Source organism: Lissotriton helveticus, chromosome 9 (genome assembly GCF_964261635.1).
Source record: "Lissotriton helveticus chromosome 9, aLisHel1.1, whole genome shotgun sequence".
Classification (NCBI taxonomy): Eukaryota; Metazoa; Chordata; class Amphibia; order Caudata; family Salamandridae; genus Lissotriton; species Lissotriton helveticus.
The window spans coordinates 60,424,238-60,446,903 of record NC_136070.1 but is presented as its reverse complement, the minus strand read 5'-3'; the positions used below and the strand labels follow the sequence as shown (position 1 = coordinate 60,446,903).

General features: G+C 49.0%; 1 protein-coding gene across 1 annotated transcript in view; it reads right to left on the bottom strand.

Annotated features, from left to right (window-relative positions):
* The window catches only part of RYR3 (ryanodine receptor 3), a 1,933,484-nt gene that overhangs the window by 368,370 nt on the left and 1,542,448 nt on the right, over positions 1-22,666 (bottom strand). Inside the window, exons 77-80 of the mRNA XM_078661960.1 lie at positions 17,997-18,044; positions 13,652-13,751; positions 10,959-11,038; positions 7,233-7,309 (exon numbers count right to left, since the gene is read on the bottom strand). Of these exons, the coding sequence (XP_078518086.1) occupies positions 7,233-7,309; positions 10,959-11,038; positions 13,652-13,751; positions 17,997-18,044 (305 nt within the window). The remainder of the gene's footprint in view (positions 1-7,232; positions 7,310-10,958; positions 11,039-13,651; positions 13,752-17,996; positions 18,045-22,666) is intronic.

The following is a 22,666-nucleotide window of genomic DNA, read 5'->3' as shown; positions in this document are numbered from 1 at the left end:
CCCAAAACTTCATAAAAATTGGTGTTGAAGCACAAGTTACTTACCTTCGGTAACGATATATCTGTAAGAAACATTAGTTAGTTTTAGATTCCTTACCTTAGAATATCCCCAGGCGTCAGACTGGATCCGGTAAGTTTTCGTCAGCAGTACCCTTGGGCGTCGGTTGGCGTGTTCTGCGGCTCTGCGTCCGTCATCGCCGTTGTGATTGCAAGGATGACGTCGTCGGAGTACTTAGATGCTGCCCTCGCGCGCTGACGTCAGTTCTGTACATAGCTTTCCGCGCCAGGAACGCAGAGCCATGATAGAACCCGACACTGGTGCCATGAAACTAGTGCCCTAGATATCGGTTCGCAGAACGGGGAGGATGGGTGGGGCGGTAAGGAATCAAACACTAACTAATGTTTCTTACAGATATATTGTTACCGAAGGTAAGTAACTTGTGCATCTGAAAGAAACACATTAGTGTTAGATTCCTTACCTTAGAATAGATACCCCAGCAATACCAACCCCGGTGGTGGGTCTGCGAACCAAGATCACACCAGAAAGTCCTGGAGAACGGAACGGCTGAAAAAGCCACCTCTCCGGACTTGGCTGTCCAGGCAGTAGTGCCTAGCAAACGTGTGCAGCGAGGCCCACGTAGCTGCCTTACAAATGTCATGCAAGGGGACTCCCCGACCCAGGGCAGTATGCCGCCATGGCCTGAGTAGAATGGGTGCGCAGCCCAACAGGAGATTCCTTTTTCGCCAAGGAGTAGCAATCCTTGATGCACAAGACAACCCACCGAGAGATGGTCCGCCTGTGCACTGCCCGTCCCTTCTTAGTGCCCTCGTAACCAACAAAGAGATGGTCGTCCACCCGGAACTGGCGTGTGCGATCTAGATAGAAGGAGGGCGCACGTTTTGGGTCCAGACGGTGGAGCCTCTCTTTCGAGGGATGCGGAGGCGGAAAGAAGTTGGGCAAGGTGATAGACTGCCCGATGTGAAAGGCTGTGACTACCTTGGGCAGGAATGAAGGACGAGTCCTCAGAACAACCTTGTCAGGATGGACAGAGAGGAAAGGAGGTTTCAAAGATAGAGCCTGGAGCTCACTCACTCTCCTGGCAGAGGTGATGATAACCAGGAATGCAGTTTTAAGAGTCAGAAGACGAAGAGGACAGTTATGAGGTGGCTCAAAGGGAGCGCACATCAGGTACGTCAGAACAAGATTCAAATCCCACTGAGGCATAACAAAGGGAACAGGAGGAAACGTGTGTGATGCCTTTCAAGAATCTTTTTACAACCGGGGACATGAAAAGCGAAGGCTGATCAGGAGCCTTAAGAAGGCTGAAATGGCCGAGAGGTAGCCCTTGATAGTGCCCAGAGCAGAGCCCTGCTGGGCAAGAGAAAGGAGGAAGAGGAGGACCTCTGAAAGGGGGGCAGAGTGGATCCACAGCTTTTGCTGTGCACAATGCTACAAATTTGTTCCACCTGCAGGCGTACACCGTTTTTGTGGAGGGATGCCTGGCTGCCAGAATCACATCACAGACTTCAGGAGGCAAGTGAAATGGCCTCAACTGCCGCCGCTCAATCTCCACGCATGTAAGTGGAGACTAGACAGGTTCGGGTGGAGGACCGTCCCCTGCTGTTGCGACAGAAGGTCCTCCTGAAGAGGCAGACGAATCGGGGGATCGACTGACATACTGAGTAGCTCGGGATACCAGTATCTTTGTGCCCAATCCGGAGCTACAAGAATGATTTGCGCCCCGTCTCGCCTGATCTTCTTCAGCACTCTGGGCAGAAGTGATATAGGCGAAAGGCGTACAACAGACCGCAGCTCCACTCGTGACGAAAAGCGTCGGCGAGCGAGTGCCGCCTTGGAAATTCCAATGCGCAGAACTGAAGACATTGCGTGTTATCTTCGGTGGCAAATAGATCTAACCAAGGCTCTCCCCACTGCTGAAAGAGACCTTGCACCACGTCCGAGTTCAGATGCCATTCGTGATCCATCATGCACCGGCGGCTGAGTTCGTCCGCCCTGGCGTTCAAGGAACCTGCCAGGTGTTGAACCATCAGGGTGACTCCCTGGTGTTCCAGCCATTGCCAGAGGCACAGAGCCTCCTGACAAAGGGTCCACGACCCCACCCCGCCCTGTTTGTTGCAGTACCACATGGTGGTGGTGTTGTCCATAAACACCTGCACTACACTTACCCGGACAGAGGGAAGGAATGCCTTCAGTGCAAGTCGGATCGCCCGCAGCTCCAGAAGGTTGATGTGGAGCTGGGACTCCGCCGGAGACCAGAGGCCTCTGATCTCCGCCTCTCCCATGTGGCCCCCCAGCCCTCAGGTCCCACTGCAGAGCCCGCATCCACCACCTGGTGTGATGCACCAGAAGGATGCAGGAGGCCATCAGCCCCAGAAGCCGCAGCGTCAACCTGACCGAGACTCGGGATAACGGCTGAAAGATCGGAATCATAGCCTGAATATCCCGAACCCGCTGTTCGGGAGGATAAAACCGAAACTGCGCTGAGTCTAGAACCGCTCCGATGAAGAGGAGCTTCTGAGAGGGACACAGGTGTGACTTCGGCACATTGATGGAGAACCCCAGCAGGTGCAGGAGGTCGGCCGTAGTCTGGAGGTGGCGGACGACTGTCTGGGGCAAGCCCGCCTTCAACAACCAGTCGTCGAGGTAGGGGAAGACTGAAACCCCTAACCTGCGCAGAGGATCTGCGACCACCGCCATCACTTTCGTGAACACCCGTGGGGCGCTGGTAAGGCCGGAGGGGAGCACGGTAAACTGAAAGTGCTTGTGGCCTACCGTGAACCGCAGGTAACGCCAGTGGGCCGGCAGGACGGGGATATGAAAATAAGCGCCCTGCAAGTCCAACGCTACCATCCAGTCTCCCGGGTGCAGGGCAGCTAGAACCTGAGCTAGTGTCAGCATCTTGAACTTCTCCTGCCGGAGGAAGCCGTTGACGTTCCGCAGGTCCACGATAGGGCGTAGGCCCCCTTTGCCCTTCTTGGGTACCAGAAAGTAGTGGGAGTAACAACCACACCCTACTTCTGGCCCAGGAACGCGCTTGATGGCCCCCTTGGCCAAGAGGGCTGTAACTTCCTCTCTGAGAAGTGTCAAGTGATCCCCCGACACGCGGTGGTGCTGCGGTGGCATGGCTGGAGGGGTCGCCTCGAAGGGGAGGGAGTAGCCCCTTCGGACGATTTGCAGCATCCACCTGTCCGATGTAACAGTGCGCCAGTGGAGGTGGTGATGGCAAACCCTGCTTCCCACTGGCGTCACATGGGCTTGAAAGCTCGGACTAGGAAGGTTTCGAGGCAGATGCTGCAGGGGCAGGTGTGGACTGGCCGCGCCGTTGTCCCCGACCGCCGCCACGGCGGTTTCCACGGCCACCACCGTGCTGGATATTAGACTGCGGCGTGTGGCTGGCAGCACGTGTGGGGGCACCCCTTCCTTGCCACGAAAGGAGTGAAAGGCACCCGTTTGCTGGCGCGGGCCGAGAGGCCCAAGGACTTGGCCGTAGCCCTGGAGTCCTTAAAGCGCTCAAGCGCATGGTCTGCCCTGTCACCAAAGAAGCGACGGCCATCAAACGGCATGTCCATAAGAGTGTTCTGCACATCAGCCGAGAAGTTGGCGGACCTCAACCAGGCGTGGCGACAAATCGCCACCGTCGTTGCCATCGCTCTGCCCAGTGAGTCCGTGGTATCCAGCCCACACTGGATGGAGTACCGTGCCGCATCTCGACCCTCCGCAAGGGCTTGGGTGAGTTTAGTCCGGACCTCCTCCGGACATTGTGGCAGCACGTCCGCAACCGTGTCCCACAGAGAGTGGGTGTAGCGGCACAAGAGGCATGCGGTGTTGACTGACCGCAATCCCAAACTTAAGGATGAGAATACTTTCTTTCCATACTGCTCATACCTCTTGGATTCCCGATCAGGGGGAGCCGTCAGGAATGGGGTCTGGGAGTTAGAGGCCTGGATGACCAGGCTCTCAGGGGTGGGATGGGTGGACAGGAAAGCAAGGTCGCCCGGTGCCGGGCTGTGGCGTCTGGCCACGTTCCTATCTACAGGCTGACCTGTAGCGGGCCTGGACCAGGTGCCCAAAAGAACGTCAAACAAGGCCTTATTAAACGGCAGTAGAGGCTCGGCCGGGCTTGCCTGCGGTTTAAGGACCTCAGTGAGGAGGTTAGTCCTCACGGGCGCGACGGGGAGCTCAAGATGTAAGGCCTTGGCTGCCCGCGTCAACACCACACTATAAGCAGCCCCCTCCTCCGTAGCCACGGTGGGAGGGGAGACAAAACCAGTGTCTGGCGAGGTATCCAGACCACTGGCGTCCCCTAGCTCTCCTGACCAGTCCTGGTAAGACTGACACTCCCGTGCCAGAGGGTCTTCAGACCCCTCCCAATCCCCCTCACCACCCATCTCCTCATAATCAGGACCAAAGGATGGGGCCGGGTCATAGTAGTAGAAATCTTCCATCGTCGTAGGATACGGCGCCAAGCGGTGCCGGTCCAGTGCCGGACCCGAATCGAGGGAGGGATCGGGGACGGTGCCGCCTGAAGGCTGCGCCGGGGGCGACACCCTAGGTGCCAGCGCCGGTGAGGTCGTGAGGTCGACCGGCGGCGACCCGGATCCGGAACCAGATCCTGCGGGAGCCTGCGGCGCCGGGACCGAAGTCACCGGCGGCGCCGGGACGAAGCACCCGACGGTGTCGGGGCCGAAGCACCCGACCCGCTGGGACTCCCAGTCGGGGCCGCGGAGCCCGACGGAGGAGTGAGCGACCTCATGGCCGAGAGGAAGGCCTCGATCTCTTCCGGCGTCGTGTGCTGCCCAGGGACCGTCGGGTATGGAGCAGGCCTCGACGCCCGCGGCTCCAGCAGAGCCGCGTGGGCGGTGTCGCCCGACCACCCCGCCGCGTCACGCGAGCGTCGGGGGGAGTTGGAAGAGCGATGACGTCTCTTCAACTTCTTGTGCTTACCTGAGGAGCCTGAAGACCGTGGACGACTCCCGGAGCCATGGTGGCTTCAACCCCGTGACCGGTCCCTCGACCTCCTCCCGGACCGGGACCTCGAGCGGCGCGGGGCCGACTGCCGGAGCTCGAGCCGCTTGCGGGACCGCTCCTGCCTAGCCTTAGACGTCAGGGCTCGACAGTCGGAACAGGCCTTGTCGTCATGGTCGAGGCCTAGGCAATGAAGACACCGGCGATGGGGGTCAGTAACCGACATCAGTCGGTCGCAGTCGGCGCAGGGTTTGAACCTGGGCATCCCTACCGGCACCGTCGGAGTCGTATAGACTTCGAAGTAGATCAAAAATTATCGAAAAAGTTTAGTCAAAAGTTGACTACGGGTACCACTTTTTCCGGATCGGTGCATGCTGGCGCGCAAAAAAGAAGAACTGACGTCAGTGCGCGAGGGCGGCGTCTAAGTACTCCGGCGACGTCATTCCGGCGCCCACAACGCCCACGACGGACGCGGAGCCGCAGACGACGCCTAACGACACGCAAGGGTACTGCTAAACAAATATTTCCGGATCCAGTCTGACGCCTGGGGATATTCTAAGGTAAGGAATCTAATACTAACCTGTTTCTTTCAGATTGGATGGGTAAAGCAGTACCAATAGAATTGCTATCTCTGAAATAAATGTACACAAGGGTATGTGGTGATAAACTACAAGTCACAATCTTGAAGGTCGAATATTCGTAAAGTCACCAGAATTAAGAGAGGGGTTTATAGATTTAGTGTAGCAAGTGCGCTAACCGATCAAACTATGTTACCAGCTACAGGTTCTCAGCAGCTGTAGCACTCCCACCCTGTTATTGAACACGTAGCTGAAGTCACTAGTATAAGCCAGTTCTGGTTACCTGGTTAACGCGCCCAGAGCATTTGTGGGACATGGGGCACCAGTCTCCATCTTCTGTGGGATGTAACGGTGTTACTCATTGAATTTAAATGGGATACGTGGATCCTCCTGACAAGACCATATCATAATAAACCCACTGATGAATGTTACCCCTTTTTAGAGGTGTGGCAGTCCAGTTGTAGAAGCTATGTAAAAGTCAGCAGGCATGGGCCTTATTCCCAGCTCTGCACTTAGGATGGTAGCTGATCTTATGAAAGTTGTTGTTCTGTGCCTCAACTGAAGGGTGCACAAAGGCATGCTTTACTGACATGAGAGAATCTGTGTATCAAGCAGATTTGATTCGAAAATTCTATAGCAGGGCAAAAGGTGGAGAAACACACATTTTCAGGGCCTTGCTGTGTATGTTTGTATACATGTATATGTGTTATTTCTATAGTGCAAACCAAGCCAAAAGACAGCGGAGCACTGTATAGGGTCAAAGAGAAGCTTTACGTTAACAAGTAAGCGGTGAGGAAACTGGGTTGAGGACATTTAATGTATTGTGATGTAGTGCAGCTGGAAACGCCCAACCACAGGTCGGCAGTTCCGACGACAGAATTTGGATGCGACTGTCCATAGGGCGGTCGGAAACACCCATTTCTCAATGGCAGCTTGTGCGTTGGGCTGAAAAGGCATGCAGCACAAGCTGCCATTGAAAAATGGATGTCGGTAAACATCTCTGCAGCGTGTGGTGCCTGCCACATGGTGCAGGGTTGTTTACCATCCCCCATAGTGGAGGGCCAGGGCCAAAGGGGACCTGATAGGGGTCCCCAAAGTCGGTTTCCAACACCCTTTCCATGTTGAACAGGCCGACATGGAAAGGCTGAGGAAAAGTTACATCATATTCCCTATGGCGGGGCAGAGGCTGGCTCTGCCATCATGAGATTATGTGTCATTCCAATGCTCCAACGGGCTTGAGGCGCAGTGGAACCCCCGTGGGTTTCCCTCACTGTAATATGGCGGTTGGAGGGAAACCATTGATGTCGGGCGGAAAGCCTCGGACTATCTGTCAGGCGGCTTTCCACCAGACATTGAAATCGGGCCCTAAATTGAGGTATCCGTTCTCTATAAAAATCTGTATATACCAGTGCATTAAGCGGAAACATAGGAGTGCCTGTACTCACTACTCCAAAGTACCTGTTTAACATTAAGACACGCTGGTACTCTCCTACTCAAAGAACAGCACCCCTGCTCAGAAGTGGTGGTACATTAATAAATACATAAAACATGCATGCAATTTTAAATCCCGAAACAAGATGCTGTGTCTCAGCTAGATACTGAACTTCAGCCTCATCTGGAAGAATGGATTGAAATGCAAAAATGAGAAACTAGTTTCTAGTAATTTACCTGCAGGATTGCATCAGGGCAGACAAACTCTGGAAAAACCCAGCATCTTTCTTCTCTTTCAGGTAATCCAACATTTTCTAAACAAAAAAAAAGTAAACAAGATGGAAATATTTTATCTATTAGTTCTGCATTATTTGTGATGAAGAGAAATCTCTTTGGTAATCTGCGAGGATGTGAGACTGATGGTTGAAAGTAGACATATATAAACAAAACGTTAAGATTAGTCAGCTTGAAGGCTATCTGCAGGCAGGTATCTCTGGGTTAGGGCGTAGTCCCACATATAAAGAAACTGAACATATGAGGAAAGAAAAAAGTATTAAAATAAAAAACGAATAGAGATACTTACCTGCAACTACAGTTCTTCAGTGATGGCATCGTTGCTACATTCACATGACTAAATTATTCCCTGTTCTCAAGATGGGAGTGCAAAGATAACTTTGAAATAGCAGTCTAATGTTAAGATAGATTGAACATGTTTTAAAGACTGTCTTTAGTAGCCTAACTATGTCGTTGAAAAAGACCCAAACTTCAACCATTAAGGTAAGAACATAGTGAAACCATTCTCCCTAGAAGAAGCATCCTTCAGATTTTGTAATAGGAGTATGACATTTTCACTGGCATATGAGATTCTAAATGGCAGGAGACAGGGTTGCATGTGAGTCTATGAAAGATAACTAGTTGGAGAACTTTAGTTATAGGTAAGTGGGTTTTTTCGTCTCTAGCGTTGAATTGTTTTGTAGATTCATATGCTTGAATCAAAATAGCAAGCAGATGTACATTTGTACATTACTAAATAGTGCATAGAGGGTAAACTAAGATAAGCTCACCTTTCTGAAAAATATTTTGAAGGATCTCTTTTCCCACTGTTCTCTCTCTCTGTACAGTTGCTTCTAGGCAGTAGTGCTGAATAGGATGTTGTCCATTCAACTCGGATGCAATCAGGCATCCTTTAGGCACTCCTGTGAAGAAGATGCTCCTTGTTTAGTGCACCATTATAGGACTGTTGAGGGGATGTATGACGGTACAACACGTATCGTTTCAACGCGTGCCTTTACAACACGTCTTTAACAACGCAAGTCGTTACAACGACTTGCGTTGTTGGGCGCGGATAGTGAATAGTATAATTTACTATTCTAACACCAGTCCCCGTGGATAGTAGGGAAGGTGTTGCAATAGTAAATATAGTATTCTTTATCCTTTAGCGCCCTCCAGCGCAAGTCGTGGTTACGACTTGCGTTGTAAAGGACGCGTCGTAAAAGCACTGGGGGGTAACATCTGCATTGAAAAGGATGTTCCCCCTGTTGAGGGGTTGGCCTGTTTTTTAGTGGCAGGAGATTGTGGCCTTCATCACCTAACAGGCTTTGCCTTGCTTGAATAGGGAGTGCCTATGAGTGTGTCCAAAAAGCTCATTCAATTTATGGAAGTTTTTGGTCTTATAAATGGAATTTTAGACATTTCTGGATATAAATAAATGTGAAATACTTTTTCTAGTGCTTTGGTCGGGTTCTAAAAGAACAGCTTTCATTAAGAATGAAAACAGTGGCCACCTTGGGAATGAAGTGGGAGTTCATTCTCAAAACCCACACCGCCCTTAGGAAATTGGAGAAGAGGTTCTTTAATGGTGAAAGCTGAGAAGTTATTGACTCTCCTTGCTAATGTTAGTGCAAGTAGTAGTACGTCTTTCAAGGAATTGCACTTCATCTGTGCTTTGTGGATTAGTTCAAAAGGATATTACATCAACTTTGCTGACACAGTGTTTAGACCCCTTGAGATTGGTGGCAATCTCAATGGAGAAAAAGTCCTAAAAGGCCCCTGATAAACTCTTTGTTCACTCAGTGCCTAATTTGGACTCTATAGTATGGTTTTCAGGGACTGATTTATAGTTTGGTGGAGAGGGTAGTCTGCCGCAAAGGTGATAGAGCAACCTCTCCCCAATACTGGAGGTCTGCCCACCTGATTCACAGGTGGGCAACCTTACGTACATCAGTAGCAGAGACTAGCCCATCTCCATCGCTGACATACTCCTCTGACAGCCACCCAGCGTAGGAGCTATTGGAGGTTAGGTCATTTAACTGCCCCTCCGATTTAGAGTGGGTGGTTTTCACTGTCTATCACCATTGGATAAAAACCTAGCAGTAAGGGTCATTGAATATTTGTATTATCAAAAAACAAAATCCAGCTTTGGGGTTTTGTTTTTGCAAATACAAATCATGTTAAGAGTGGGACTATAGAACTACAAACAGAACAGTTTCAACTTACCTCTGTATATGATCTGCAATGTATCGTCCTGCATTGGTCTGCATATCTCTCATGACAGGGCCAATATCATAGAGTTTGGAGTCAACAGTTTACGTTTTGAAGGGGCAGACGGCGCCTGGAACTTCCTGGTCACGATTATTACCTCAGAAAAACGGACTGCAAATGTTGGCTTTCTGCAATTTTGGTGAGATGGTTTATAAAGCATTGTAGGTACATCGTCCAATGAAGTCGTTTTGGAATCAGATCTGTACTAGGAATGCTCTCTTTTGGAGCTTTTTACGCTAGAATGGAAAATGATTTCACTTATAGAGGCAAGAGAGGACATCTCTTGCCTTGAACCTCTAGAGCAGTCACGGTAGCAGTCCTTAAGCCTTTGCAGCCTTTCTCATTATGGGATAGAAATAGGCAATAAATGCAATCTATGAGGGCCCCTGCCATGGAGAAGCAGACTTTTAGAAGAATTTGCCATTGCTTGCTCACACTATAGAAACACCCCCCAGAAATCAGAGAGCTGGTCTTGGGGTAGGGTACTCAAAAGTCTTATCTGAAAAAATTTAGGCAGAGCTCAGAGGGACTCGCTTCACACACGATGTGCAGCAGACAGCTGTGGCATAGTGACCTTGTGGAGAACAGTGTTCACTATGCCCTTACCTCATTGGCTGATTTTGAATCTTTTTTAAGGAGGTGGATGGGTTTCTAAAGTGACAATGTAATGTTTAAAGTCTTTTTGGACTATGTTTAATATTACACTGATATTTTAAAGATAATGTAGGAAATGGCCGATGGTAGGGCATGATTCAAGCATGTGGATCTATGAACATCCAAAGATGGAGAACTAATTCAACAGGATAAAAAGGAAAGTAGTAGAAAAAAAGCAAGGTGTAAAAGACAACGGTGGCATGACATAAAAGGGAGCAAACAAGAAAAATGTATCAGAATTAAGCAAAACACACAAGTAATTATAAGAACCTAAAGATGTCAAGGAAAACAATGACAAAAGAAAAAAAGAAAAATATCAGATAAAGTCAGCCGAATAAGAAGGCGAAAGTAAATACTGAAACTGTAAACAAGCAAGGAAAGAAACATAAATATAACAAAACGTATGGCAAATTAAATGAATGAAACACAAAACAAAAACAGTTCGCAAGAAAAGAAATTAATGACAAATATAACGAAAGAAATAAGTCAAAAGAATAAAAGGAATATAGGATAGCAAAGAAATACAAAAAGTTTAGAATGGCATACAGATGATTGACAAAGAAAAAAAGCGAAAATACAATAATAAAATAAAGACACAGGAAGAATAAATAACACACAAATTACACAGAATTGTGAATCAGAATAAAAAACACATAAAAGAAAGACCACAATGAAAACGTCATTTTTAAAAGAAAAAGCGTATATAAAGAGACAATAAAAATGGAAATAAAGAAAATAAACTAGAATTAAAGAGAGAGGAGGTCCTACCTGTTGGACGACCGTGTTGCCACCGTTGAGAACGGCGATACCGAGCTTCAGTGTTTCCACCACCATGGGGCTCATTTCACCTGCAGGAACAAGGCAGATCATTAGACTCTGAGCACATCACTGCCACATACACTCCCATCATTCACCTGCTAAAAAGAACCCGCAGCTTCTTATTCATTACAGCCACTTCCTTTGTAGACTTGTTCGATGTCCAATAAAACAGGCGGCTGAAGTCACAAGAATAGATTTTCTATGTGATTTTGTATTTACCTCTCCTACCATGGTGTCACTCATTTTCAGGCTTACTAAGGTCCTGGCTGAGCTCTCTCTACATATGTTTAAACTCCCCGACCCTCATTACAGAACAATTACCCTGGACAGAATCAGCAGTAAAATGTTCCTGCCAGGCAGGAATACCCAAGTGGAGTGGGATTACGCCATGACAGTAAAGCGCGTTCTTCTAATGTCTTCCCTGCCACTTCTAGCAGTAGTCCTTGGACCAGCATTGCCAATCATAGGAGGACAGTGTGGTTCTCGTACCCAATGGAGTAGTAGTGTATTTTTTTGTAAAGCGCACAGCTGCCCCAACGGGGCGTCCTGGCGCTATATAACGCTGTGGAACCCTTCCTGGCTCTCCCTGTGAGATGCCTCTCCTAGGCACCCCCAAGGTGAAGCCAGGCATCCCAGTGTTGTAGGGGCCGTTGTGGAGATTAAGCAAGCTATTGCCCAGAGTTGCAGCGTGTGACCCATGATTAGAGTAGGCGCCGATGTGAGAATTATCGAGTCCGCGGACATTGAGCCCAAGACCCTGCCGCGTTGGGACTTGAACCCTGGTCCCGGGCATGATCTCTGCTTCTGAGTCTACCGCTCTAACAGTGAGCCACACTTCTCCACCAAGTAGGCCTATCAGCACCCCGCAATCCATCCCTCCTCTTTCTCTTGCTAGTTTTCTCCCTCTCTCTCATTTGCGCTCTCTCTTTAGTGCTCTTGCTCTCTTTCTTTCTCGCTCTCTATCTTCTGCTCTTCCATTATCTCTCCCTTGCTTCCTGTTGGGTCTCTCGTGCTCTCTCGCGAGCATGGCTTGGGATACGAGGCAGTAGGACACTAAAGAGTCTGACATAAATACGCGAATCAAATTCAGGACATCAACGCTCTGAAAGGGATTGCTGTCCTGAAGAAGGCAAAGCTTTCTAATTTTACTATAATTCATGAGTATTAAAAGTGTTTTGTAAATTAAATCTACATTCCAGTGTCTAAACCCTTATGAGACATTCTTTCTTTTTTGGGTAATTTGTGGCAGGGAACCAAGACAGAACATTGTAGATTTCAAGTCTCAGGGTTGAGATGTTATGTATACATATAAATGCAACTTTTGGTGAACATAATTAATAAGAGAAACTGACTGGGTGATTTGTCATAGTTTGGTAAAGACAACGGCTAATGTAACCTAACCAGTCAGCCAGTGCACACTGACGGATGTGGGCACTCACTGTGTCACCAGCACAAGGAAGGTGCATTTCGGGAATGACAGCAGAGTTCAGGATGTGTATTTTCATATGCGCATAAGGAAATATGCATTTATAATAATTAGGGCTCCTGGTTTTATAGTAATTTGTTTTTTACATTACTGTATTTATCCACAAATACTTTCTTCTATTTTGGGTTTTGTGCAAAAATGAAGCTGAAACTAGAGTATTTCCACATTTATTTATCTAATTAATATGCACCCATGCTGGAATGCCTGCCAGGTTTCAATGATATGAATACCAGCAGAAGATGAATCAATACGCTTAAATGCAAATATGCAAATTTAAGTATCAATCTTGTGCATATCTACTGCTGTTTAAGCCTTTTTACTAAAGTTCTTTCCTTTTTACCCCTTTACCCGTCAATCTGCGTGGCTATTGGGCTGACAGTCATGGCAGGCAATATTTCGATTCACTCAAAAAGCAACACAATTTCCTTCTTTATCCACATTGTAAAATAAACACCAAGGAAAATCAATTCTTTTCTGTCTGTATTTATCTGTAAAAATCAGTAAAAAGGGCAAACAGGGAGCTTTATAATAATGCACACACTGCAGGACGGTGGCGCCACCTGGAGGGGCATGGATCAACGGTGTGGCGCCCATCCTCCGAATGAGATGGAGTCTTGGAATTCAGAGCACAAGAGGCTCGACAATGTGTTTTGGCTCTTGACAAAGAGCTGCGCTAATCACAGCATGGCCAGAGCTTCGCAGGACATCATTTTAGAGAACGGAAAGGTGCAAAATACAATCAGACATCAGTGGGGACTGGGAAGGACGGGCACTTTAAAGCTGATTGCATCCTCTGTGAAAGACCAGTGAGCAATAACATCATTGTCCACCTTGGCTGAGGTCAATTGGGGTGAAAAGGATCTCGAAATGGACATAAAAACAGGTACCTAAATCGAAGAACTTTGGAAACTCAGTGAAATGCAAAAATGAGGAGCTCTGCAAAGCTTTGCAGGTGCGAATAAAATCTCCACAGAGTCCTGCTTCTGTCCCTTCCCAACTGCAGAAGACCCCTTCGTAAATCTTTGATTTGGGGACTGGATACGTGGGCAAGCAGGGATGTTCACTGCACACCTGTCCGGAAGTAAAGTCAAGCAGGACTACAATGAAGTAGGCAGCTCTTGCCTGGGCCTTCTCCAGGGCAGGCTTTACCCCCTACCTTTGCTGGCACTGATCATCTGTAGCACCATCTCCGCAGCACCCCGGTCGTGCAGACGCGCCTGCTGGTAGAGGGTCTTCTGCTTCTCCATCTCTTTCTCCTGTGGGTGGAAAAATACAGGAGGCATCAAGACAGAAGAAGGACTACCCTCACCAACCCCACTTATGGTGTAGATTAAAGTGCACAATGGAATGACTGTGTGGATGGTAGCAATAATCACCCTCGGGTTACCAATTCTCCGAACTCAAAAGGTAGAAAAATGAAAGTCAGGGCTTTGCTGGCTCAGCGCTTTCACTGGTATTCAATAACTGCTTTTACTGGTGTCATTTGCTTATTTATAGATGTATTTATTTATTTATTTATGGCTTTACAAGATGAAGATCAGGCCCCCGGTGTATCAAAACACTGCACAGTGGCATTAGGGAGAAAATCAAATACAGAGGTCTAGATTAAGCAGTACTACTTATGATCAGGCAACACAAGGTATGACAAAGATCAATTTGTGTTCCACTGTTTTTGTTTTACCTAGATAACCTAAAACTACCAAAAATCACAGAAGAGGAAGCTAGGGCGCTGGGTCAAGATTTCAAGCTGCTAGAGATCAGGACAGCCATCAAGTCACTCAAAGATAACAAGGCCCCAGGACCCGACGGCTACACAGCACCATTCTATAAATTATTCCAAGAACAACTAACACCCACTCTAACAAAAGCCTTCAACTTTTTGGGGAGTACAGGGGAAGTGACCTCCACTATGGCACAAGCGAACATTATAGTCATTCCAAAAGAGGGTAAAGACCCACAATGGCCAAAGAACTACCGCCCAATATCACTCATCAACCTAGACTGCAAGTTGTACGCCAAAATACTAGCGACAAGGCTCAGCAGCTTGCTAGCACAGCTGATAGGCAACACACAAGTAGGATACATGAAAGGGCGGTTGTCCAGCGACAATACCAGACTCCTCTGCCAGATCATAGAACACTGCTCACACACACAAAAGCCAGCAGTCACAATCGCGCTTGACGCAGAAAAAGCCTTCAACAGAGTGTCGTGGCACTTCTTAAAAGAATGCCTGCAAGCATACAACCTTGGAGAGACGTTTGCCAGAAGAGTCATGGCCATGTACAAAAGCCCGAAGGCGCAGATTGCCATGAACGGCACAACCTCAGCCCCTTTTGACCTCCAAAGAGGGACCAGACAAGGTTGCCCCCTATCCCAACTGTTGTTCTTACTGGTACTAGAACTCCTAATCAAAGATATCCTAACCAACAAGAATATAGCAGGCATATCCATCAACAAAACCACTGCCAAACTGGTGGCCTACGCAGATGACTTACTGATAATAACAGAAGACCTGATAGTATCCATATCCGCACTCATGTGCACCATTGACACCTACGCCGCCCACTCCGGCTACAAACTAAACAGAGACAAGTCAGAATGCTTGCCCATGAACATATACACGACCAGAGGAGTACTAGGGAACTCAGGACTAGTGTGGCAAACACAATCGATCAAATACCTGGGAATCTACTTTGGTAGAGACCTAAAGACCACCCTGGACCTAAACGAAAAGAGGACACTGACCAAGATAAGAGGCCTGCTGGAAAACTGGTCACCTAAATTTATCACCTGGGTGGGAAGAATAGAAACAGTGAAAATGATGGCTTCACCTATAGCTAACTATCTGGCCAGTATGCTCCCCCAAGCATTGACTGATGACTTCCACAAGAGGATAGACCAGGCTATAAACAAATTCATCTGGAGGGATAAAAACCCCAGAATAGCCCTCAACAAACTCAGACTAAAGAAAGAGCTAGGGGGGCTCAACTTAGCAGACCTAAGAACATTTCAGACAGCTTGCATAGCCAGGCAAGGGTTACACTGGGTTACCCAAAACCAGAAATATACACCAACATGGCTAGCCCTAGAAAAAAGCTATCCTGCACAATTCAGACCCCCTAACCCTCCTAACAACCAACAAGCAGACACTAAAGGGTAACCCGATATTCAAAACAACTAGAGCTGCCCTCCTTAAGCTAGATCAGAAACTAGAAGCAAGCATAAAAACCTCGAAGTGGATGGCACTATGGAACAACCCAAAAATAAGATATAGAGTGAAAAACATAGAAATAAGCACATGGAGGGCTCTGGGCATCTCACTTTCAGCACACCTAGAAAAGGACGGCAATCCTCTCACCTTCTGTACCTTAAAGGGGAGGTTCGACCTCCCAGAAGCAGAATTATACAACTTCCTGAGAATCAAAACAGCGATCACAAAAGCAAACCTAAGCAGGCACACCCCATCAATTTTCAAATTCATAGAAAACCTAACCAAAACAGGGCACCACATTTCACACATATATAAACTCCCCTGCCCATCGTCATCAAAACTCAATGACAAGAATAAAAAGTACTGGGAAATCCAGATGTTGGGAGCACACTCACAGAACAAGAACAAATTACCATGTGGAGCTCCCCCACGCTAAATATAATTTCACCAGTACTCGCACAGACCAAATTTTGGTTACTGCACCTAGCACACTGGACCCCAAAAAAACTGGCGAAACTTGGCCTGAGAGAAAACAACCAGTGCTGGAACTGCAATAAGACAACAAGGGACCTAGCCCATCTAATCTACCAATGCAGCAAGGTCAGGAAATTCTGGGACAAAGTGGTCGATTTCACCAACCAAACACTAGGCTGCAACCTTAAGAGAGAGTTCCACATGCTAGCAACAGCCCTCCTTAACACCGAAATCGACACACAACAAGACAGGTACCTTCTCGACTTCCTCTTAACTAGTGCCACAAAGATCATACTGTCCAATTGGAAGAACACAGCCAAGGCCACATTTAAGGGATGGTTAAACTGGGTGACATTCCTGAGAGGGGATGACAACACAGCACTAAGAAACACACCATGGAAGAGACCAACCAGACAGATGTGGTCACACTAGACAAGGCGCTAGATCCATTCAAACCACCGTAGGCCATAGGCAGCATAAACGGTGAAACAGAACCAGGATGTGGTACGCCGATCTGTAACCACCAGCCGTCACCTATATGTTTCATGTTATATATGTATAACAAGCGTTGAGCCAACAAAGTCAGTCCACCGTCATGTATACAAGAAGGATCAACAAAGGAGGACTTGTAATAACCGCCTAATGAAGGAGAGCGACGCATAGGACACTCACTTAACTACGCTAGGCAATGTACTGTCGCAGGGTTCTATGCGCAAGAAATGCTATAAGTGTTTGTATTTATATGTATATTGTGTCTACAAAAATGTCAATAAAAATATTATTAAAAAAATAAGAATCACCTGTTACAGAAAATCCTACCATGGTACAGTGGTTTCGAATAGACTGGAAATGAAGGTATCAGCTAAAAGCACAATTGTTTTGGTATTCAGTGTTTTTTAACAAAATTCAGAGGCAAACACTACAGTACTAAGCATAAAACACAATCGAACAGAGGAAGAGCCGAAAGAGAAAGAAGGGAACAAAGGAGGAGGGCGGTCTGAGGAGACAGACAAGAAAAGGAACCAGATCAAACAAAAACAGAAAGAAACAATGATGCTTGGGGACAGAGGTTTTACAGCAATTGTGTAGCACAATGGACGGTGTTGTCTGCCATAAAGCACATAGCTTTTGTTGGATTACAATTAGGGCTCCCGTTTTTATGGTATTTATTTTTTTGACGTCTCTGTCTGTATTTATCCATATTTATTTTTTGCTAATTTTATCTGTATTTATCCATATTTATTTTGGGTTTTGTGGAAAAATTAGGCTGAAATTAGTATATTTCCACGTTTATTTAACCGATAAATATGCACTCATGCTTGAATGCCTGCCAGATGTCAGTGATATGAACACCAGCAGAAGATAAATCAATGCACTTATATGAAAATATGCACATTTCAGTATCAACCTTGTGCATATCTACTGGTGTTTAAGCCTCTTTACTAAAACTCCTTACTTTCCAACCCCCTCACCTATCAATTCACACAGCTATTGGCCTGGCAGTCATGGCAGACAGTATTTAGAATTACTCAAAAAGCAACCACATTTCCGTTTTCATCCACATTTAAAAATAAATACAGACAAGAAAATCAATTTTTTCTGACTGTATTTGTCTGTAAAAACGGAAAACAGGGAGCCTTAATTACAATTTATCGGTTCACGACTCTGGTGAAGTCGGAGTTCTACGACACCAGCTTTGTGGAATAGCAGAGGTAAGACTGATGCTTGTGGGGCGGGCGGGGGGGGGGGGGTCAGTGGGGGACATATGTTGACACTGAGGGACAGGGTGTAGTGCAAGGCCCCGCGTTACACTTACTTCAAAAGTCTTCTCTTTTTCTTCATCCTCTTCCTCGCTCTGGCAGCTCTTTGGTCAATTCAGGAAAAAAAGAGACATTTCAGGCACGTTTTCAGGTACACAATATTCATGACAGGTACAACCAACACCCCGAATTTTCGGACTCGCTCAGAAGTTACCAAAGCATTAGAGGATGTTCAATCTCTGGAGTACAGCATTACCCATGAGATAAAGCATGCAGGGGGCACTGGTCCAGACACTCTCCCTTCCACAGCATCACCCATGAGATAAAGTATGCAGGGGGCACTGGTCCAGACACTCTCCCTCGGGCAGCATCACCCATGAGATAAAACATGCAAGGGGCACTGGAGCAGACACTCTCCCTCCCGCAGCATCACCCATGAGATAAAGCATGCAGGGGGCACTGGTCCAGACACTCTCCGTCGGGCAGCATCACCCATGAGATAAAACATGCAGGGGGCACTGGTCCAAACACTCTCCCTCCCGCAGCATCACCCATGAGATGAAGCATGCAGGGGGCACTGGTCCAGACACTCTCCCTCCCGCAGCATCACCATTGAGATAAAGCATGCAGGGGGCACTGGAGCAGACACTCTCCCTCCCGCAGCATCACCCATGAGATAAAGCATGCAGGGGGCACTGGTCCAGACACTCTCCGTCGGGCAGCATCACCCATGAGATAAAATATGCAGGGGGCACTGGTCCAGACACTCTCCCTCCTGCAGCATCACCCATGAGATGAAGCATGCACGGGGTACTGGTCCAGACACTCTCTCCCGCAGCATCATCCATGAGATGAAGCATGCAGGGGGCACTGGTCCAGACACACTCCCTCCCGCAGCATCACCCATGAGATAAAGCATGCAGGGGGCACTGGAGCAGACACTCTCCCTTCCACAGCATCACCCATGAGATGAAGCATGCAGGGGGCACTGGAGCAGACAGTCTCCCGTCCACAGCATCACCCATGAGATGAAGCGTGCAAGGGCACTGGAGCAGACACTCTCCCGTCCACAGCATCACCCATGAGATGAAGCGTGTAGGGGCCACTGGTCCAGACACTCTCCCTCCCACAGCATCACCCATGAGATGAAGCATGCAGGGGGCACTGGAGCAGACACCCTCCCTCCCGCAGCATCACCCATGAGATGAAGCATGCAGGGGGCACTGGAGCAGACACTCTCCCGTGCACAGCATCACCCATGAGATGAAGCGTGTAGGGGGCACTGTTCCAGACACTCTCCCTCCCACAGCATCACCCATGAGATGAAGCATGCAGGGGGCACTGGAGCAGACACTCTCCCGTCTACAGCATCACCCATGAGATGAAGCATGCAAGGGGCACTGGAGCAGACACTCCCCCTCCCGCAGCATCACCCATGAGATAGAGCATGCAGGGGGCACTGGTCCAGACTCTCCCTTCCACAGCATCACCCATGAGATAAAGTATGAAGGGGGCACTGGTCCAGACACGCTCCCTCCTGCAGCATCACCCATGAGATAAAGCATGCAGGGGGCACTGGTCAAGACACTCTCCCTCCCGCAGCATCACCCATGAGATAAAGCATGTAGGGGGCACTGGTCCAGATGGATGTACGTTGTTATAACGCATGCTTTTACCACGCATGCTTTTACAACGCAGGTTTTTCACGCAGGTTTTTCAAAGCAAGTCGTTACAACGACTTGCGTTGGGGGGTGCTGAATAGTGAATAGTTTAATTTACTATTCCAACTCCAGTCCCCGTGGATAGTAGGGAAGGTGTTGGATAGTAAATTAAACTATTACCTATCCTAGAGCGCCCCCCAGGGCAATTCGTTGTAATGACTTGCGTTGAAAAACCTGCGTTGTAAAGGCACTGCGTGGTAAAAGTTGCGTCGTAAAGGATGTTTCCCGTCCAGACACTCTCCCTCGGGCAGCATCACCCATGAAATAAAACATGCAGGGGGCACTGGTCCAGACACTCTCCCTCCCACAGCATCACCCATGAGATAAAGCATGCAGGGGGCACTGGTCCAGACACTCTCCCTCCCACAGCATCACCCATGAGATGAAGCATGCAGGGGGTACTGGCGCAGACACTCTCCCTCCCACAGCATCACCCATGAGATGAAGCATGCAAGGGGCACTGTAGCAGACACTCTCCCTTCCACAGCATCACCCATGAGATGAAGCATGCAAGGGGCACTGGAGCAGACACTGTCCCTCCCACAGCATCACCCATGAGATAAAAATGCAGGGGGCACTGGAGCAGACACTCTCCCTTCCACAGCATCAGCCATGAGATAAAGCATGCAGGGGGCACTGGTCCAGACACTCTCCCTTCCACAGCATCACCCATGAGATAAAGTATGCAGTACTGGAGCAGACACTCTCCATTCCGCAGCATCACTCATGAGATGAAAGATGCAGGGGGCACTGGTCCAGACACTCTCCCTTCCACAGCATCACCCATGAGATAAAGCATGCAGGGGGCACTGGTCCATACACTCTCTCCCGTAGTATCACCCATGAGATAAAGCATGCAGGAGGCACTGGTCCAGACACTCTCCCTCCCGCAGCATCACCCATGAGATAAAGTATGCAGTACTGGAGCAGACAATCTCCATTCCGCAGCATCACTCATGAGATGAAGCATGCACGGGGTACTGGTCCAGACACTCTCCCGTCCACAGCATCACCCATGAGATAAAGCATGCACGGGGCACTGGTCCAGACACTCTCCCTCTCGCAGCATCACCCATGAGATAAAGCATGCACGGGGCACTGGTCCAGACACTCTCCCTCTCGCAGCATCACCCATGAGATGAAGCATGCAGGGGGCACTGGTCCAGACACTCTCCCTTCCGCAGTATCACCCATGAGATAAAGCATGCACGGGGCACTGGTCCAGACACTCTCCCTCTCGCAGCATCACCCATGAGATGAAGCATGCAGGGGGCACTGGAGCAGACACTCTCCCATTCACAGCAGCACCCATGAGATGAAGCATGCAGGGGGCACTGGAGAAGACACTCTCCCTTCCACAGTATCACCCATGAGATAAAGCATGCAGGGGGCACTGGTCCAGACACTCTCTCCCGCAGCATCACCCATGAGATAAAGCATGCAGGGGGCACTGGTCCAGACACTCTCCCTTCCACAGCATCACCCATGAGATAAAGCATGCACGGGGCACTGGTCCAGACACTCTCCCTCTCGCAGCATCACCCATGAGATGAAGCATGCAGGGGGCACTGGTCCAGACACTCTCCCTTCCGCAGTATCACCCATGAGATAAAGCATGCACGGGGCACTGGTCCAGACACTCTCCCTCTCGCAGCATCACCCATGAGATGAAGCATGCAGGGGGCACTGGAGCAGACACTCTCCCATTCACAGCAGCACCCATGAGATGAAGCATGCAGGGGGCACTGGAGAAGACACTCTCCCTTCCACAGTATCACCCATGAGATAAAGCATGCAGGGGGCACTGGTCCAGACACTCTTTCCCGCAGCATCACCCATGAGATAAAGCATGCAGGGGGCACTGGAGCAGACACTCCCTGCCACAGCGTCGCCCATGAAATAAGGCATGTAGGGGGCACTGGCCCACACACTCTCCCGTCCACAGCGTCACCCATGAGATAAAGCATGCGGGGGTTACAGGAGTAGCCCTCTCCCTTCCGCAGCATCTCCCATGAGATAAAGTATGCAGTACTGGAGCAGACTTTCTCCATTCCGCAGCATCACCCATGAGATAAAGCATGCACGGGGCACTGGTCCAGACACTCTCCCTTTCAAAGCATCACCCATGAGAGAAAGCATGCAGATGGCACTGGTCCACACACTCTCCTTCCCGCAGCATCACCCATGAGATAAAACATGCAGGGGGCACTGGAGCAGACACTCTCCTCCCGCAGCATCAACCATGAGATAAAGCATGCTGGAGGCACTAGTCCAGACACTCTCCCTTCCACAGCATCACCCATGAGATAAAGCATGCACGGGGCACTGGAGCAGACACTCTCCTTTCCACAGCATCACCCATGAGATAAAACATGCAGGGGGGACTGGAGCAGACACTCTCCCTCCCGCAGCATCACCCATGAGATAAAGCATGCAGGAGGCACTGGTCCAGACACTCTCCCTTCCACAGCATCACCCATGAGATAAAGCATGCACGGGGCACTGGAGCAGACACTCTCCTTTCCACAGCATCACCCATGAGATAAAGCATGCAGGGGGCACTGGTCCATACACTCTCCCTTCCACAGCATCACCCGTGAGAGAAAGCATGCAGGGGGCACTGGTCCAGACTCTCCCTTCCACAGCATCACCCATGAGATAAAGCATGCAGGGGGCACTGGTCCAGACTCTCCCTTCCACAGCTTCACCCATGAGAGAAAGCATGCAGGGGGCACTGGTCCAGACTCTCCCTTCCACAGTATCACCCATGAGATAAAGCATGCAGGGGGCACTGGTCTAGACACTCTCCCTCCCACAGCATCACCCATGAGATGAAGCATGCAGGGGGTACTGGCGCAGACACTCTCCCTCCCACAGCATCACCCATGAGATGAAGCATGCATGGGGAACTGGCGCAGACACTCTCCCTTCCACAGCATCACCCATGAGATGAAGCATGCAAGGGGCACTGGTCCAGACACTCTCCCTCCCGCAGCATCACCCAT